Source organism: Anarhichas minor, unplaced genomic scaffold (genome assembly GCF_050575085.1).
Source record: "Anarhichas minor isolate MPS153535 unplaced genomic scaffold, ASM5057508v1 ptg000102l, whole genome shotgun sequence".
In the NCBI taxonomy this organism is placed as follows: domain Eukaryota; kingdom Metazoa; phylum Chordata; class Actinopteri; order Perciformes; family Anarhichadidae; genus Anarhichas; species Anarhichas minor.
The window spans coordinates 133,729-153,217 of NW_027466548.1; the positions used below are offsets into that span (position 1 = coordinate 133,729).

The 19,489-nt window shown below is 42.2% G+C and overlaps 1 protein-coding gene across 1 annotated transcript in view; it reads right to left on the minus strand.

Moving 5' to 3' along the window:
- Positions 1-2,598: 2,598 nt before the first annotated feature.
- col4a3 (collagen, type IV, alpha 3) overlaps positions 2,599-19,489 on the minus strand; it is a 37,371-nt gene continuing 20,480 nt past the window's right edge. The window contains exons 20-52 of the mRNA XM_076082772.1: positions 19,336-19,371; positions 18,989-19,153; positions 17,142-17,234; positions 16,826-16,921; positions 16,422-16,492; positions 15,312-15,500; positions 15,058-15,226; positions 14,389-14,481; positions 14,185-14,289; positions 14,008-14,102; positions 13,454-13,604; positions 13,265-13,378; positions 12,960-13,127; positions 12,795-12,884; positions 12,575-12,709; positions 12,152-12,250; positions 11,937-12,026; positions 11,605-11,744; positions 10,155-10,281; positions 9,976-10,056; positions 9,734-9,835; positions 9,541-9,588; positions 9,263-9,448; positions 7,027-7,157; positions 6,582-6,654; positions 6,337-6,408; positions 6,072-6,197; positions 5,860-5,958; positions 5,472-5,684; positions 5,184-5,361; positions 4,962-5,076; positions 4,364-4,536; positions 2,599-3,843 (exon numbers count right to left, since the gene is read on the minus strand). Of these exons, the coding sequence (XP_075938887.1) occupies positions 3,762-3,843; positions 4,364-4,536; positions 4,962-5,076; positions 5,184-5,361; positions 5,472-5,684; positions 5,860-5,958; positions 6,072-6,197; positions 6,337-6,408; positions 6,582-6,654; positions 7,027-7,157; positions 9,263-9,448; positions 9,541-9,588; positions 9,734-9,835; positions 9,976-10,056; positions 10,155-10,281; positions 11,605-11,744; positions 11,937-12,026; positions 12,152-12,250; positions 12,575-12,709; positions 12,795-12,884; positions 12,960-13,127; positions 13,265-13,378; positions 13,454-13,604; positions 14,008-14,102; positions 14,185-14,289; positions 14,389-14,481; positions 15,058-15,226; positions 15,312-15,500; positions 16,422-16,492; positions 16,826-16,921; positions 17,142-17,234; positions 18,989-19,153; positions 19,336-19,371 (3,905 nt within the window). The 3' untranslated portion in view covers positions 2,599-3,761. The remainder of the gene's footprint in view (positions 3,844-4,363; positions 4,537-4,961; positions 5,077-5,183; positions 5,362-5,471; positions 5,685-5,859; positions 5,959-6,071; positions 6,198-6,336; positions 6,409-6,581; positions 6,655-7,026; positions 7,158-9,262; positions 9,449-9,540; positions 9,589-9,733; positions 9,836-9,975; positions 10,057-10,154; positions 10,282-11,604; positions 11,745-11,936; positions 12,027-12,151; positions 12,251-12,574; positions 12,710-12,794; positions 12,885-12,959; positions 13,128-13,264; positions 13,379-13,453; positions 13,605-14,007; positions 14,103-14,184; positions 14,290-14,388; positions 14,482-15,057; positions 15,227-15,311; positions 15,501-16,421; positions 16,493-16,825; positions 16,922-17,141; positions 17,235-18,988; positions 19,154-19,335; positions 19,372-19,489) is intronic.

The following is a 19,489-nucleotide window of genomic DNA, read 5'->3' on the forward strand; positions in this document are numbered from 1 at the left end:
AACCGCAACCAGCAGTTGCTGAGGAGCCACCGGTATGAACACGCGCGCATGCACGCGCGTGTTCATACAGGGGCATGATGGGAGAGTGATGACATCGCTCCCCCCGTGATGCGTTCATTGTTTTTGTTTCCACTCTGAGTAACTGAGTGAAGTCACCGACATGTAAATGATTTCATTTAAACGTCTCATCAGGACCAAACTGAGCTGTTACAGGAAAACTGTATTTAAATGATGTTTTTCATTATGTTTTATGTAAATATTCATACATATTATATTACTACAGCTCACAGATGAATCTGATTGAACTCATTCTCTGGACTCTCTGGTGTGTCTTGTTGTTCTTATTTATAAAAACATTTTGTTGTGCGCTACAATAAACTATGGTTATGATTGTAATTATTATTATTATTTAGATGTATAATCTTATTCTCACTGCAGCTGAACAAGGAAACTGTCTGTTGACATAAAGAGGGATATTTTTTAAGTAGCAACTTTACATTTGGAAGATTTCTACTTAATTCAGTCTCACTCAGAATGCTGAAAATTAAATAATACACTTTTACACTTTTTCATAATATTTATTTATTGAGCTTTTTTTTTACAGAAGAGATTTAGCTAAAAGTGATCAACGTGTCCGCAAACAACATTTGATATGATATCTGATACTTTCCTATGGAAGCCAGAAACACGTCTGAAAATAAACTTTAAGGAGAAGACGGTGGTTTTGATTGAAATAATGACAGAAGTTAAGAGAACAATGGTCTCCTGGGTGAAGGAGAACAGCCCGAAGTGCTTTACAATAAATAAATAAAAATACGACACATTTATACACGAGCAAATATACTTTAAAAGTAGACCCTAAAAAGACAATCGATGCCTCAAAACAAAAGCAAAGAGTATCGAGAATAGTGAAAATGAGAGAAAAGGACCTCAATGAAAACACGTAATCCTTCAACTTTATCGTGTTTTCCTCCACAGTTTTCAATGAACATGATTTTATTATTATAATATTATTATTGTTATTATCTATATTTTCATATTAAGTCAACAAAAAAAATCAAAAGCCACATTAAATAGGTTTTAGCTGTTTAAACATCTTCACATCTTCATATATATATTAGTGCTGGGAAAGTTAACGTGTTATTATCGTGTTAATGCATTAATTAATTAACACCGACAATTATATTATTGCGCGTTAACGCAGTTTTTTTTATTATTATTAAGCGGATATTTTTAACACAAGAACGGCAGCGAGCGGTGAACAGCTGTTTGTGTGGCGTCTCTTCCGTCTCTTCCTGTTTCCTTCACCTACATTCCCCAGGGTCCTAAGTCCCTCCATGTACAGCTTCTTATCACCCTCTATGTACCAACGTACATTTATAACAAATACCACACATATTACGGTAATCAGCGTTGCATATGTGTCTGACCTAAATACCAAAAAAAGCAAAAAAGAAATGATTCATTTAAATTATTGTTTTAGAGTTTTTAAAGTGTTTTGTTTGTAATATGTATAATAAGCATCATTTAGTATCACTACTGAGAATTTAACAAACATAAAAACATGACGTAGATAGGTTTGCAGTTTTCAAGGTGTATATTTAAATATCATCTCTTACACACATGAAGATAAAGTTGTGAACACCGGCTGAATATCTATGATCAGAATCATTATAACTGTGTTATAACTGCTGCTGTGTAAAGGGAATACTGCTGCTAACAAGAACCTGATGTGTTTAAAGTGTTTAAACCAAATGTCATTGACCTTTTGTTCATATAGCAGGACTTTAAAATAAAAGTGCACAATACACTACTTTTGAATTCATTACTGAATTTTGCCATAACAATGCGATTAATCGCAGAAAATCATGCGATTAAAAATTGTAATTGTTGCCCAGCACTAATATATATATATTACTGTGATAATATCACAGTAACTTTTTCTGTTTCTGGAAGATTTTAGTGTTTCGGCTCTTCTGTTAGATTTATAATATATAATATATAATATATAATATATAATAATATATTATATATATTATATATAATTATATATTATAATACAAGTATAATACATAGTTAAATCACTTGTTCTCTGTCAGATTGTCTTCATTCATGTTTCCTGCCTGTTCTGTAAATGTATGAATATATATTTAAATATTTTGTTGTTATTGTTGTCCATCAATCTCAGTTGTTCCTTTCACATAAATCAAACATTATTACAGAAACGTGTGACGACTGATTTGACTGAACGTTTGTGTGATGAAGGCCGTAAGTTTCTCCACCAGATGGCGGTTGTGTGTGTCATGTGACCAGATAATTCTGGTGGCTCCTGATTGGTTGAAACCACCCAGCGAACATAACTGGATATTATGAGAGAATATTTTCAACCCAACTGGAGTTCTTCATGATGGATTATGACAGTAAAAATGAACTTAGTGGTTGTGAACATGTTGGCCTTGTTTGTCAAAGTGTGGAAGTTTTTCTTATATTTTTAATACTCATATTATTTTCTGGTTAATAATGAAGTCATGACATGTGACTTTATAAGATTTAAACCTTTTTAATAAACCGGAAACAACAGGAATTGACTTCTGTAAAACATGTTTTATTAAAACTCAACAATCATATCCGTGATATTTATGTACAAGAGAGCTTCTAAAGACGATAACGTCGTATTATTTAATGTTTATTATCAGCGTTTAAAAAGAAGAATATGTAAGAAAACTTTATGATAGAAGGCAACTACGTCACCCAGAGTGCTTTGCTGTTTGAATCTTCCAATCAGAGAGCTGCGCGCTGTTGCCGTGCAGAAAATAAAAATATGTTTTTCTTTAACTTGTAGTTCTATTTTTTTGGAGGCTGTTGGAGGAACTGCAGCTTCTTCTTCTATGGTGTTTCAGCTCTGCCTCCTCTGGCAGAAGGAGGTACTGCAGCTCCAGTCATCATAGTAGTATTAGTAGTGCTGACAGTAGTGATTGTTGTACTTGTACTAGCAGTAGTACATACAGTCATGGTAGCAATAGTATTAGTGATGAGAGTAGTATTAGTACTTTACCTAGTACCAGAAGCAGTACTAGCTGAGAGTACTCACAGTAGTAGTAGCAGTGCTTAAGGCAGTAGTAGTAGCAGTATTTAAAGGTTGTAACTACTAGAAAAGCAGTACTTACAGTCGTAGTGTGTAGTAGTAGTAGTAATTGGGTACACTAACTGATTTTTACATCAAAACTTGGGGCATGTATTAAGTACACCGACTACCACTGTACTGTAGTAGCAGTAGTAATAATGCACAAAGAACTACAATTAATAATTATACTTTTAGTATTTGTAGTATTCTTATTACTCTTACAACAGTAGCATGAGAAGCAGGATGATTATTACTACAACATGCTTTGTTTTTATTCTATTCGTTTTACTTCTGAGTATTGTATTAAAGTACAGCTTTGTCAGCTGAGTATTTCCAATTTTACTCTGCTACATCTCAGAGAGAAGTACTTTACTCTGTACTTCCAGGTACTTTGACGTATAAAGTTTTACATCAGAACTGGACATCAGCTCTGATGTTGGCTGCAGTTTAATCTCTAATGAAGTATTTTTGATAGTGAGGCGTTGCTATTTGGTAGTATATGTAGCAGTAACAAACGTAGTAGTTGAAGTAGATGTTGCAGTAGTAATAGTAGTAGTAACAGTTGAAGTATTTGTTGCAGTAGTAGTATTTACAGTAGTAGTATCAGCAGTATCAGCAGTATCAGCCGCGTTGATGTTCACAGCTGCTTCAGACAGACTCGACAGCGGCTGATCAGACTGCCTGGAAAGTGTCCGGTATCCGTCTGAGGCTTGGGTTTACTGCAGAGACATGTTGGTGCATCAGCCAATCAGGTGACTTCATTTCATCTTACAGCTTTAGATTTAGACACAAACTATATCTAGAATCTTTTTTTATGTTAAATATTCTGGTCCTTTCTTTTTGGTTCATCACATCCACGACTGTGTTTTAAACCTCCTCAGCTGCTGGTTGAACTAACGCTGCCGCCTGCTGGTGTTCACAGGGACTGCAGGATTACATGAGAATCTGCTCCACATGAAGGTGAAACACTGAACTTTATGGTCAACATGTTGTTTACATGTAATGGATTCATAGTTGGAACAACAAATATACTTGACTTAAGACTTAATGATACTGACAATATCAACTAGTACAATACTGCAGATGAAACCCTTTACACTCAATATAGTGTGATTCTGTATGCTGTATTTTCAGAAGAATTACACAGTTGTGTACCTGAACGTGTTTGTCCCTGAATACGTTAAGGACACGGTTGTGTACCTGAAGGTGGATGTGTTGTGCCCCTGCGGGTGATCCTACCTGAACATGTCGTTGGGGTTGAGAGCAGCCAGCCAGTAGCTGTAGGAGTCGGTGTAGTAGTTGCAGGTTCCTCGGCCGTGACACTCGATGAAGGGAATCTTCCTGAAGTTTTGCAGACAGGATCCAGGTGAGGCCAGAGGCTGACCCGACCCCTCCGCCCCCACTCCTGTTTCCTACACACCAACAGCATTTACAGCCAGGGTCAAAGGTCAAAGCAACAACTCACACAACCATTGTCCACACATCTCTGAGATCATTGTGACCATTTTAGATCAGAGAGCAGAGCTCATGCTAGTGCCTGTAAAGAGAGATTATTACTGACCTGATGACTAAGATCTACTTTCATGTTTCACATATCAGTTACATTTGTGCTGGTTTTGGGAGGTTGTGAACATTTATTTTTTAAAGTGTGCCTTAGTTTCAACTTGACAAAATGTAGCAATGGCCATATTTGGGGAAAGAGCTGATGGTATCTGAACACTTCTGTGAGTTTTAGTTTCTTATATTTTTTGAGATCTCAGCTTATCTTTTGACATGAAAGGTTTGGTAGCCCTTCAGTGAACTGATGAAACTGACTGACTACCACAGCACCACTCACCATGACGAAGGAGTATCCGAACCAGAGACCGTGCCAGCCTGACGGACACTCTGGGATGATGCTGGTCTGACTGTGGATGGCCATCACGTTGGCTCTGGCCTCACACACGGTACACCTTCAACACAGGAAACACACATGGTTACTAACAGGTTCATGGTAAACACATGCTTGTTGTTTTGGTAACACAGTGTGTGTGTGTGTGTGTGTGTGTGTGTGTGTTACCGGCTGATGTAATTCCTCAGTGAATCCCCGGAGATTAACGGCATGCCGCCCGGCAGCAGCTCGTCGGTGGACAGCCAATAGGAGTAGTCGTTGCGTGAGGCGTAGCGACAGGTGCTGTCGGTGTTACAGAACAGGAAGGGCATGGTGGTAAAACGAGGTAAACAACTACCTAATGTACCTGAAGAGAGGAAGAAGGACAAACCGATTACTTACTGTTTATTTGTGTTTATTAGTCCATCTTAAACTTTAACTAACCGGTGCAGTGCAGTACTTGATGTACTTAGTTACCCAGGTCTTGTCCATGAGCCCGGTTGTTTCCGTTGATGAACAGCAGTGAGTATCCGCTGTACATCTCTGTAGATCCTGCAGGGCATTCTGGGATGAAGAGATTCTGGCTGTGTCTGGTGAACATGAAGGCGTCGGTCTCCGGCATGTCCCTGCAGGGACCTGATCGACCTGGAATACCTTTAGCACCGAGCAAACCCTTCGGACCTGCAACACCTGCCAACACAGAGTCGGTTCTGAATGAAGCAGGGGGTCCAGATGAATGAAGCCTCAGATGGAACTAAATACAGATTACTTTGCTGCTCCGAATGCTGCAAACAGACTGTGTTTACAAAAGAACAGCAGGAACTTAGGACGAGAATGACTTCCGTAATGTTTCCAGATTTCTTACCTTTTGATCCAAGAAGACCTCGGTCTCCCTGATCCCCTTTCAATCCAGGACGGCCACCTAGTCCTCTTCTACCAGCCCTCCCTCCGATGCCCTTCAAACCTGCAGCCACAAAACACAAAACACTGCTTCTAAAAATCGATTAACTAAAAAAAAGCATTTCTACTGTTAATACCGCTCACGCCTTAAGCCTTGAAATATCATTCCAGACTCACCTGGACCTCCAGGTATCCCTTGGGTCCCTGGGGGTCCCTTTTCTCCTTTGAGTCCTGGGTCTCCGGCTGGGCCTTCGTCTCCTGGCAACAGCACCACCTCCCTGGATACGTCCACCCCTCTCTGGCCTGTAAGGGGCAGTATTCAGTAGGACATTTGGTACTTCAACCAACATACAGTATACAGTATTCAGTACAGAGGCAGTACATTATTGTATTAGTATTAGTTAGCACTACTGAGCAGTATTGTGTAATGCCATTGGGTTACCTCTCCTCCCAGGTGGTCCTGGAGGTCCTGGCGAGCCAACGTAACCTGGTGTTCCCTCCTCCCCCTTTAAACCTGAAACACAACGTCCAATACAAAACAAAGATTCACGTCACCTGATTTTTAAGTTTCTCTTTCAAAAGTTATACCTAATGTATTCTATTAGACTGACTAATGCATGTAAAGAGAGAATGTTTTGTTTGTAGTTGTACTGGTCAGTATACTGGTTATCTGACTGGAGTTCTTACCAACAGGTCCTGTGACACCAGTGGGTCCCATCTGGCCTTCAAGTCCTCGAGGGCCTGGTGGTCTGTCTTCACCCTTTCAACCACAACAACTGTTTTAAATAAACTCCCTCAGATGTGTTTTTAAGTGACGATTTAATCAAACGTTACTTGATGCTTCCAGTCAAAGATTATTTAGAAATACTTTTACTTAGAGAGCATTGACGAGATACTTCCAGTCCAGGATCTAAGGTCTAAGATGAGTTGGATTCTGAGTGGCAAATTCACAAAAGGGTTGCGCGGCTCAAAGACCCTTTTTAATGCAAAAGAGCCTCATATCAAAAACTCAAAAAAGGATCAACCCTGACAGACACATGCAGATACAGTGAGATGTATTAGCTGAAGCACATCTACATCTATAGATTCAGTTGCATTTCTGTGGTACTTTAGAGCTGTAGAATGTGCTGACCGGTTTGCCTCGAGGGCCAGGGTCACCAGGGTAACCAGGTGGTCCTTGGAAACCTGTTGCTCCTTTAGATCCCTTCTCTCCTTTAAAACCAGGACCTGGAGGACCAGGAGGACCCCGAAAGCCTGCCGGACCTACAGCGACAGAGACTTGGTTATTATACATGACTACAGAAACATTTCAGTGAAGGTAATTCAGCAGCTGTGTTCTTTTAATCTTTATTCAGAGCCTCGTATATAAAGGACTCTAGTTGGATATAGTTTACCTGTCTTTGTATGCAGATGTTGATTTGCGATTGTCTGATTTATGTAAGCGGAAACAGTGGAAGTCCAGATCTACTGAATTAAACTGCAGGTGTGAAAGAGACCTCTGAGTCAACATCAAAGTACAGCTGAGGCTGATGTCAGACGTTTTCACACCTAGCAGTGCATTGGGACCAGGCGGCAACTTCTGGTTCTTGAAGTGAAGCCAGAGCTTCATGTGTCTTGCACACGACGCCCCCAAATGTGGGGGTTCTCGGGCTTAGGGGGGGTAGCAAATATCGTCCATAAAATGCTCATATTGATAGCCAATATTGTACATGTGTACATTTCATATACCGGATTAAACAGCAACGTATGGGCAACACTATCATATAAGTCACTTTTTACACACTCCAAACACAACTATACACTACTAGTATAAGCAACTGGAAAATGTGGCATAAAACCACGAATTTGTGGCCACAAATCGGCTATTTAGCTTCGATATTTGAACACCATGCTAACTGCTACACTGCTAATCAATACATCGCCTAGCATTAGCATTCCACGCAGAACGCATAAATGCCTTCGGTTTTTCTCTCCGTGAAACCACTACAAAGCTGTGAGCCAACAACGGCAACACAACAGTTCCCTTCACCGGAAACAATCGTTGGTATTTGCTTACCTTTATGAAGAAATCACAAAAATAACGGCGAAAATTATCCGGTTCAAAGCTAGAAACATTGTTGGCAACTGCATCCTGTCTGTTTTTCATCTGTTTCCTGTAGAAGGGGGGTCAATCTAACTTGCTGGACCCGTGAGTGTGTGGTCAGACTTTTGGCGAATGGAATTTTACGCTCACACTCTTTGCATCTTTACTCGCTGAAAATTCTGTCAATCAACACCCGGCTTCGACGCCCGCCTTCCTGAGACTCTGGCGCGTCGAAGGCGGGCTCATTGACTGAAATCGACCGATGATAGGCTGAGCTAGAGCCCCATACACACACAGGAACTGGAATTCAGACAAGAAAATCCCATAGATGAGAGCCAGAAACAGGCTCTGAGAGGACCCTGGCTCTCAAAATGATGCCAAACGGCTGTATTTGGATGTATTGAATAATATGAGTGATAAAAAAAGTGAAATATATAGTTATATAGTATATAAAAGTACAATGTAAGAGCTGCAACAGCTGGTTCCAAAATGACGACCTCGCGTGACCTCTCTGTACTAAAAGCCTCTTATTCTTCACTTTATCGCAGCCAAACGTTATTCTACGACTACTGATCAGTTGTGCTATGATTTGGGAGAGTTTTTAGGCTCTCAGCGGCATTATTTCAAAAAAATAATATTAATAAAAGTTTTTTTTTTCAGGCGAACCTGAATATTTTCAATTTGAGCTGTGTAATATCTTCATGTACTATATTAACCAGCAACATATACACAATATTTACCCATCTGAACAATCTCACAAGTGTTACCTGATTATAGCATCAAACATTATTAAAATAGACCTTGTAGTTACAGAATTGAAGTCTCTTTAGTATGGGTATGCCATTTTCGAGCAGAGGCCTAAAAATAGGGCTAGAGTTTAAGAGAGCTGCAGGGGGCGACTCCTCTGGGTGTATAGAAGTCTATGAGAAAATGACTCTACTTCTCTCTTGATTTATTACCTCAGTAAACATTGTAAACATGAGTTTATGGTCTCAATCTCTAGTTTCAAGTCTTCTTCAATACAGCATGATGTTCATTTAGTACATTATGGTCCATTTAGAGTCAAACAGACCATAAAGCAGGGGATGCTTTAGGGCGGGGCTACCTTGATTTCCACATTTCATCACAATCAATCCAATAATTGTTAACATATTTAATAGTGCTGAGAGGAATGGGAATTTAAACATCAACATCTAAAGATCGAGAGCAGCTACCACATGGACCTTGTGGTGAGATTGTTCTGTCAAATCATTATTTCATTTATTATCTCAACGTGTCTCATAACCTTTTGGTCCTTGTCCTCCAGGCAGTCCATTTTCTCCTTTGCTTCCTTCAATGCAGACTCCCTCCTTGCCGGCACAACCAGGAGGACCAGGAGGTCCAGGAGGACCAGGACAACCTGGGTTTCCCCCAGGACCATGGGGACCAGGTGGACCACAGACACCAGGAGGACCCTGCTCCCCAGGATACCCTGAGGAGACCAGAGGAGGTGGAGGGTGTGTTTTATTTTCCTCTTCTTTAATTCAGCCTGAAATAAACTCATAATCACACCTGAGGACTCACCAGGTGGACCCGTCTTCCCATCTGGGCCCCGGGTCCCGGTTCCAGGAGCTGGGGAAAGAAAACCAATCCAGCCAATCAGACCACCATCAGGCTTTGGTTATGAGCTGGATCTGAAACCTAAATTGTGTACAACAAAACCAAACAGAATGAAGATAGTGGCTGATCACAATCCAATCAGATTCAGGTCTCCTACCTCCCATTGCTCCTTTCTCTCCAGGAGGTCCAGGTATCCCGTCCTGTCCCTGGTTTCCTCTGGGACTAGCTGGACCAGGAACTCCAGGAGCCCCCTTGGTACCTAAAAAATGAAATTCCTAATTAACCGACTGAGAGGAAAGACAGACGGTAGAGCTGTCAACAGAGACATTAAAGTATTTAAAGTACATTAGTACTGTAATACTGATGGCATTAATACTACTGTCACTGTGGGTTATGTACCTGTGAGGCCGGTGGGTCCTGGAGGGCCATTTTCCCCCGAAGGACCATCACAACCCTTTTCACCAGGAGTCCCAGGAGGACCTGATGAGGACACACAAGGAGACAGATTGTGTTGCTTTCAGAGAAAAACTGTCCGCTGGCTGCTCAGTAGATGATGTATAAACTGTAATGAATCATACCTCTGCATCCTTGGGGTCCAGGATGTCCTTTGGGGCCACAGGGGCCACAGGCTCCTGGGGGACCAAAGTTTCCAATGTCTCCCAGTTCCCCCTTTGTACCTGGTGCTCCTGAACATCCTGGATTTCCCTGAGAGGAGGACCCAGGAGGAGAAGACATTCTATTCTTGTCTGTATAAATGTATAACAGAAGATATATCATGAATTCATACAGCTATTTTTCTGACATCTCTGTGGGACACTAGCCCACGAAGGTTGGTCGGATTACCGACGGAGTTACCACCGTGTTAGGTGCTTTCCCCGGGGCAGGATCCGCTCACGCTACAAAGGATATCAGGTAAAGCAGTGATTCTCAACTGGTCGGTTGCGACCCAAAAGTGGGTCGCGGGCCTTTGCCTGACAAAAAAATAACAAATAAAATAAATAAAAAAATAAATGTGATTTTATTTTTGAAGTGCATTTTTTATGCAGCGGAGTTATTCTAGCATTTACGGCACTTGTTCAGCGGTGCAGGAAAAACACCGACCAGTGCGTTGTGAATCACATCACGTGATGCAGCTCAGCCAATCAAATATGGCCATTCTGACAAGTTTCCTGACTCAGTGAGATGTACACACACCGTGACACACGGGGGAGAGACGAGGATAATAGACAGCAGAGCAGGACTGTTGAAGTGTGAGTTGTAAAAGTCAAATCATAGGACGATTTCTAAAAGAGAAGAATGGCCAGAGAGACCAGAGTCATTAGACTCTGACTGGACAGACTCATAGAGGTGAATTCTTCCAACACTAATTTCTCTTTTTAGAAGATGAGGAAAATATAATATTGTGGCTTCATCACTTCACCCTGAATGAACTGAGTTTAAAGCTGCAGGGTAATTCAGTGAAAATTATTTTTCTAAAATGAATTTCGTTACGTAATTTATTTTTTAATCCAGCCGTTATTTTACTTAAAATGAGAAGAACATTTATTCATGTATTTCTATGTATTATTTATAATCCATCCAGTTACATTTGAAAAATTTGAATAATATTAGTTAAAATATAATTGAATATAATTGTACTTTCTTTGATTTGGCAGTTGTTTACTACACAGAGACGTTACTACTACTAGACTTCTTGAATATAGATATACCCAAATTCTATATATAGTTTGGGTCGTGGGTCGCAGCTTGCCATTAAGGGGTGATGGTGGGTCCCGCAGCCAGACCAGTTGAGAACCACTGAGGTAAAGGGTACAAGGACGTTAAAATGATTTGTTATAGGATATACCTCGAATATCGATACCCAATCACATCCCTTTTCTGCAACTAACTATATTAGCTTGACCTCTAGTTTAACGAGCACACATTTTAGGCTAATCAACCTGGTTCGTCTGACAGAATTCATAACTGCTGATAACATTCTTGTGGAGTAATTTGTTAAACTGGCACTATTGATAAAAAACCTGATACCTTCTCTCCTGGAGGTCCTTTTGATCCGGGTCCAGGTGGACTTGTTTCTCCTTTAGAACCTTTAAGTCCTCCTGGTCCTGGTATTCCATCTGATCCAGGTTTCCCACAAGGCCCTGTACAACCTTTCCCACCTTTAAAACCTGGACAGAAAACAGACAGCTGAAGTTGTTCTTTCACAAGCTTTAGTGTTGCTGCAGAGTCTTTAATCTATATAATTAATGATGAATAATTAAATGATAGGTCCATTTCCAGCAGGTGGATCAGTATAAACTCACTGAAGCTGATCAACAACCCAAGATAAAGATCATATTTGTCTTGAGGGGGAACGTTACCTGGCTTCCCCATCTCTCCTTGGTTACCGTTGAGTCCACAAGGACCAGGAGGACCTCTCTCTCCATCTCTGCCGGTGTCTCCAGGAGGTCCTGACAGACACACAAACATCCATTAAGTCTATAAATAGGATTTGACAGTCACATAAATAAGAACTCATCACTCAGGACTTGTCATATCTTTCAGGAAGACTAGATACTCAGTTTGTTGTGGTCACCTTGCGGTCCGCCATCTCCAAGTCTACCGGTTCTGCCGTCAAGGCCCTGTGGCCCAGGGAGGCCCCTTTCTCCTTTACTACCAGTGAAACCTGTGGGCCCTGAGGGTGAGACAGGAAACAGCCTAAAAAGGTCACAGACAGGTAGAACAATACACCTGGAGTATATGTATTTGAAGGTATAGCTCAAATGATTTCTAACCGTGGTTCCCATTTAGTTTTTTTGTCTGACATACAACTACAACAATTACCCTTTGGACTGAGCCAGGGCAGAAGTTTCCTCTTGTTTCCAGTCTTTATGCCAAGCTAAGCTAACCTGCTGCTTACGGTGGCAATATGTAAGGGACAGAGTTAAAGTATTGGGGCCCAGAATAGAACCCTGAGGATCACCGACGTAAAACATCTAACAGTTTTAGAATAAAGTACCAGGGTCTCCAGGGTCTCCAGGATCTCCGTACACCTCCACAGCTGTCTGGAATCCTTTTGGTCCAGTTTCTCCTCTGTCCCCCTGGGGCCCCTGAGGCCCCTGAGAACCACTGACCCCATCTACACCCACCTGACCTGACAGACAGACAGGTCATAGACAGTTACAGTCAGACAGAACTGATTAATTGATTAATTGATTGATTGATTGATTGATTGAAACCTTTGGTTCCTGGTCGTCCAGTCTCTCCTGGTTTCCCATCATCCCCTGGACTCCCGAGGGCTCCTAGGGGACCCACGTCTCCTCTGATACCTAAAACACATATGTGTGAATGTCTGTGGTTCAAAGTGTGTATCAGGAGGAGCAGGTGTGGCCACGCCTTCTTACCTGTGCTTCCTGGCTCCCCATTGGTCCCTCTCGGGCCCTTCAGTCCAACTTCTCCGACTGACCCCGGAGTTCCATCAAACCCGGGAACCCCGTAAGACCCCTGAGGCCCCAGAGCCCCAACGCCTGGTCGGCCATGGTCGCCCCTGTCACCCTTTGGGCCCCGCATCCCTGCAAGACAATATACCTGTTTGACTGAGGGACAGGTGAGTATCCAAATCGTACAAAGTGTCTGCTCAGGAAATGAAGGTTCAGAACTTTACAGAAAAGCTCCTAAGTTCCTCCTTGTTAGCTTGTACAGATGTTACCTGTGAATCCGATGATGCCAATCCGTCCCCGCTCTCCTTCACGTCCAGGAGATCCAGGTAAACACGGTCCAACAGAACCACCAGGACCAGGTAAACCATCCAGACCACTACGACCTGAGAGACATATTTTCAGTTCACTTGAGAGGTATTTTCAAACCTCAGGTCTATCAGATCTTAAATTAGGGATACCTTTGGGTCCGGGTGGTCCGTCTTGTCCTGGAGGTCCTGGAACTCCATCTAGTCCTTGGGGTCCGAGGTTTCCTTGGGGCCCCACAGAGCCATCTTCCCCCTGGGGGCCCGACTGACCCTGCTGACCTGGGAAACCGATACCTCTGCTTCCCTATGACCACAGAGACCGACATGAAACGAACCACCGCAGGATGAGAAACAAAACAGGAAGTATGATGATGTCACAAGACACGTCACGTCTAATTACATCGTTCTGTTTACTTTGTATGTAATTGTGCTCTCTCTGACCAAACAAAAGTATTTGAATGAAATAAATAGATAAAATATAACTAAGTAAAGAAAAAATAAAAATAAAAATAAAAACAAAAACAAAAACAAAAACAAAAATTAAAATGTTACATTTTCCTCTACTGCTGCTCCCATAATAAAAATAATACCGGTGATATATAATAATAATAATCGACATACTAATGAGATCCTTAATTCTCTGTGTTCTGTCTGAACCTTTACTTTCTTCATGCGGAGGACTTCCTGTCTGTACGGGTCCACGTTACCTTGGTGCCCGGCATCCCTGGGGGGCCTGATGGCCCCGCCCGTCCCTTAACACCAAAATTTGGTACACCTAGAGCTCCTGGGGGGCCCTTGAGTCCTGAGCCAGAGAAAAATAAAAGCATTACATATACTTATCATCTTCTTTAAACCCTCAGCTGGCTGTTTTATTCAATGCTAACCTTTGACCCCTGGAAAGCCTGGAGGCCCCTGGACGGAAAATCCTTCATCTCCCTTCTCTCCCCTTGGACCGACATATCCCAGAACACCTGGAAGTCCTGTCATACCTGAGACCAGCAGAGACAACAGGTGAGTCAGACATTCTGGTTCTAAAGTCTGAATTTCACCAAAGAAGGACGAGACGCTAGAAGCTGGACTCGTCTCACCTTCAGGTCCGGGGTTTCCAGATACACCTTTCTCTCCTTTCTGTCCAGGATCTCCTGAAGAGATTGTGATTTCACCTGGAGAACCTTTTTCACCTGAATGAACAAACAGAGTTCCTTTAACCTCAGAGTCACTGATGAAGGCTGATTATGACTCTTCAGAAATGTGTTTAAAGTTTAACTTTATGACTGTTGAACTTGTTGGTTCTGATACAATCACCACTGTCTCACAGCTACATTTTCTTTATTATAAATACATTGTGAGGTTTCTGCAGAGTTCAGAAGTTAGTCAGCTTTGTCAAAACAATCTTTCAAAACGTCATCAAGCGTTCACAAAACTCCATATGGTTTATTCCACTGAACCATCTGAGAAGACCTCATTGGAAAAGGGCTTGGCAGGTGATTGGATGAACCATCTGTCAATATAACTCTTACTGAGTAAGAAGACCATGTTCCATGAAGAAAAGCCTTCAGTGAAGAAATACCCTCCATCTGTGATAGAACTGATGCTATTAGCATCTACGCTAACCTCTTCAGGAGCTGCCATTGTTGTGTAGAACACACACTTAAGCCCCGTCCCTAGCTGCCAGTGGCTCCTCACAAGACTTTGATTGGTCTGAACCACTGTGGTTCGGACACAAATTATTACTTGAACCCCCCCCGCAGTCTCACCTGGCTTCCCAGGATCTCCTCGCGGTCCCAGAACCCCCACATTGCCTTTATATCCTGGAGGTCCTGGATCCCCAATTTCAGGTGGTCCCGGAGGTCCCACCTGTCCTGTTAGTCCTCTGGAACCAGTCTCACCGAGGGGGCCCCTGTCACCTTTTGGCCCCAGAGGACCCTGAGAGCAGCATTAAAGGGAGAACCAGCATCTTCTAAAATATCACCCCTAGACCGTCTCTCTGGACGAGGTCTCTGATACTCACAGGGTTTCCTTTTTGTCCCAGAACACCTTTGGGTCCTGTAAATCCTGAAGATCCGTCTCTCCCCTCTGAACCCGGAGGTCCCGGCTGGCCCCGGTCCCCCTCCTCACCCTTCTGCCCGACCCTCTGCATGATCCCAGGGTCACCAACTGGTCCTGGGGTCCCTGGGAGGCCAGGACCACCAAAGGACCCCTAAACCCAGAACAACAGAAATATGCAGCAGTGTCATTAGTCCTGTTTCAATATATGTGACTACTGGAACTAAACTCAGACAAAGTCTTCCTCATAAGTTTGATATTTACACACAAGGTTTTTAAACATCACTTCTATATGTTACTATTAGTGTCATTAGTCTGTTAATGTGTTTAAATTATTGTGCTTCGCTTAATTAATCAGAGATGAGAGGGATTTAAGCTTTCATTTTTTATAATTCATATATTTCAACCTGTTGAAACACATTTGTTAAAGTCCTGGGGGGTTCGACTGTTGATGGTTGTTGCTGATTTTATTCATTTATGTCATATCACAAATGGACGGTTGAGCTAAAGCTATAAACGCTATAAGCTAGCAGCAGCTGTTACTTGTTGCCATAGCGACTGTAAACATCCAGATATCGTGGGCAACAACAGAAACAGAGAGACACGTTCTTCATATGAATAATGATACATTGTATAGAGATGGTATTTTGTATTATTGGATATATATTAAAGTAAATCTATTGGTATTCTGAGATATATGAGAGGCATCTTGTTCTATAAATACTGTATATATATATATATATATATATATATACACTGATATTGTGGTTTTAATATAATAGCCTATTTTGTATTTTATACACAATACTATATATTGATATTGTGATTTAGACATTTTTAGATTATATGTTTAAAACTACTGTATATTGGCCCAAGTCAGCAGCTAGACTTTGAAATCGAACTAATGAACGTTACCTGTAAAATGTACCACTGAAGACCAGACATATCTTTTTCTTTTTTCTCAAAAGTATTCCGATGTGAGGGGATAATCAGAATAACGGAGGTGGTTATTAACAACACAACTACAGTTGTCCTCTGTGATACAAGAGTTCATGCAGGTGATCTGTGAGCTCACCTGTGGACCAGCTGGTCCTCCAACACCTTTGACCCCTTTGTGACCTTTGGGTCCTGGAAAGCCGACTGATCCTGGAAATAGAATGACATCACAGAGACAGACAGGTGAGTTCTACCTGCTCGCCTACTTAACACTGAATCTGATGCTAGATCAGATCCTGCTGTCTGCTGGTCTGGTCACTTTGAACGGGTTTCATTATTCTGTAACAATATTAAGTCAACATTTTGTCATTCCTATTATCTTGATATTGTGTCTTCTGTTTAAAACAACTTTTTGGAAATTAAATAACAACGTAAAACTCATAGAATGATTTTTATTTGTATATAACGGTGCTGACGTCAGTTGTTCAATCAATAGCTAAAATAATCAGAGTGAAACATCACTGACTCAGGTGTAGTTCTTACCTTTCGCCCCGTGTTCACCTGGCTCTCCGGGTTTACCTGGAGGTGCCGGGGGGCCAGGAATAAGCGGACAGTCCGAACACACCTCACCCTTCTCACCTGACCAAAAACAATCAATCAATTACACTTTCAACACGTTATCAACACACCACAAGTCTTATTCTGTTTTGTTTCTTAAGAACACCCATTCTAAATCTGCAGCTTGAACCCGGAGTGAAGTTCAGACCACAGAAACATGGCATCACTGGACTAAAATATCATATTTCACGTATTATCATATGATCTGACATCACACCTCCTCCTTCTTCCTCCCACTCACCCGTCCGTCCTTCCTCCCCTCTGACTCCAGGGAATCCCAGCGGGCCTTTTGGACCTTTAGCTCCTGGAGGACCAGCGTCTCCCGGCAGGAATTCTGACAAGAAGAAGAAAAATGATATCAGAAATGACTGAGTTGTTGAAAAGGTGGATTATTTTTCCTTTTGATAGTCTTTGTGCTAAGCTAGGCTAACCGTGTGACCTCATTTAAACTGCTCCTTAACCAAGAGAGTTGGTTGCTGGTTTTAGAGCATGGTTCCAAGAGACTTTCTTTGAAGTCTCCATGTGATACATGTCCCTACCAAATATCATATATATATGTCAAACGTAGTGCTGGGGCTGCGTTTTGGAATATTTGTAGGGGGCGCTATCGAGGCAATTTTCAACGGTCAAGCCAAAAATCCATATGAAATATTTATTTACATCACCTATGACACCTGTGCAAAGTTACAAGGCTTGCTGAACATCCTGAGCCACAGAAAAATTAGCTTAATTTTTCATGGTGAATGACGCGTTGCCACGGCAATGGGCTCCACATAAAATGAAGGTCGTTCAATGTCAGTAGACCATTTTAGTAACCTTTTCATCATTAATGTCTTTAGATCATCTTGACCAAATTTGAAGTCGATCGCATGAATTCTGTGGGAGGAGTTCGTTAAATCCATCCATCCATCCATTTTCCACCGCTTATCCGGGGTCGGGTCGCGGTGGCAGCAGGGCAAGCAGGCCGACCCAGACCTCCCTCTCACCGGCAACATGTTCCAGCTCATTCTGGGGGATCCCGAGGCGTTCCCAGGCCAGCTGGGAGATGTAATCTCTCCAGCGTGTTCTGGGTCTTCCCCGGGGTCTCTTCCCAGTTGGACGTGCCTGGAAAACCTCCAGTGGGAGGCGTCCAGGAGGCATCCTAATTAGATGCCCGAACCACCTCAGCTGACTCCTTTCGACGCGAAGGAGTAGCGGCTCGACTCCAAGCTCCCTCCTGATGACCGAGCTCCTTACCCTATCTCTAAGGCTGAGCCCGGCCACCCTACGGAGGAAACTCATTTCGGCCGCTTGTAGCCGCGACCTTGTCCTTTCGGGTTCGTTAAAGTACGTCTGAAAACGATGAAAATTGACAAAAAAGCCAAAAATGGCTTAACTACTGTATCGCTCCCAAGTGGATGAATGGAATGAAAATTGTAGGCTACGTAACAATATTCGATGTGCACATATGAGACAAATTTCACGAATATAGGTTAGATGGTTTTGAAGTTATGAGTATTGAAAAACAAAGCCATGCCTTATGAAGTTCATTGGTCCATATCTTCTAAACGTAATGAGATATCAAACATATTTTGATACAATGTTATTATATAGATCCAATACTGATCCACAGCAAATTTAGTAGCAATCGGACTCAGCGTGTTGGAGAAGGTTGCAAAAATGGGTTTTTCACAAAATTCAAAATGGCGGAACATTTTGGTAGACAGAGCTTAGGGGTCCAAGAGGCTTTTTTGTAGACCTCATTTGGTGGCATGCCTGTGTAAAAGTTAATTGGACATACGGGATGAGGGGGCTAAATTCTAGGGGGCGCTAGCGAGCAATTTGTTCATGTTCGAGCGTGGGACCCATAAAATATCAAATTTTTCAGCAGTCCTGATATGCATGCCGACTTTGGTGAGTTTTCGGACATGATAAAGCCCCCAAAAAGGCGATTCATTCGAGAGAATAATAATAATAATAATTCCTACAGTTTCAATAGGGACCTCGCGGCCCGATGTTGTCGGTGCTCGGGCCCTAAATATAAAATGTGTTAAAAGTGTAGACACCTTTAGGTTCTTCCAGGACCTGGACAACAAAACCCTCCATCACCTGGTATTCCTGGTTCTCCTGGTTCTCCTTCAACTCCACGAGCTCCTGGGTTTCCAGTCTTTCCCGGGGGCCCAAAAACGAGGGGCCCCAGCTCTCCCGGTTGTCCGTTGGGTCCGGATGAGCCGGGCGGCCCCTGGGGGCCCGGTGGACCAGTGGGTGCCACACCTCGAGGGATGAAGAACAGTCTTCACTGAAGCATGTTACCAAACTTAAATACCTCAAATACAATGGGGCCCCCTGTGAGGTCGTATCATCTAATTGAATACTGTCTGATGATCGATTATTGATTGAAATTTGATCATTAACTCATCAATAACATTGACTGAGAGAGAGGAGGTGGAGTGTACCTGACTCGCCCTGCAGTCCAGGAAAACCAATGAGTCCTGAAAGAAAGCAGGGAAGAGTGCTAATTAATCACATTAAATCACAGTTAACTGATCACATGACCCATCAGATCAGAGTGAGGTGCATTTAATTTACCAATTATTAATACTAACTGAT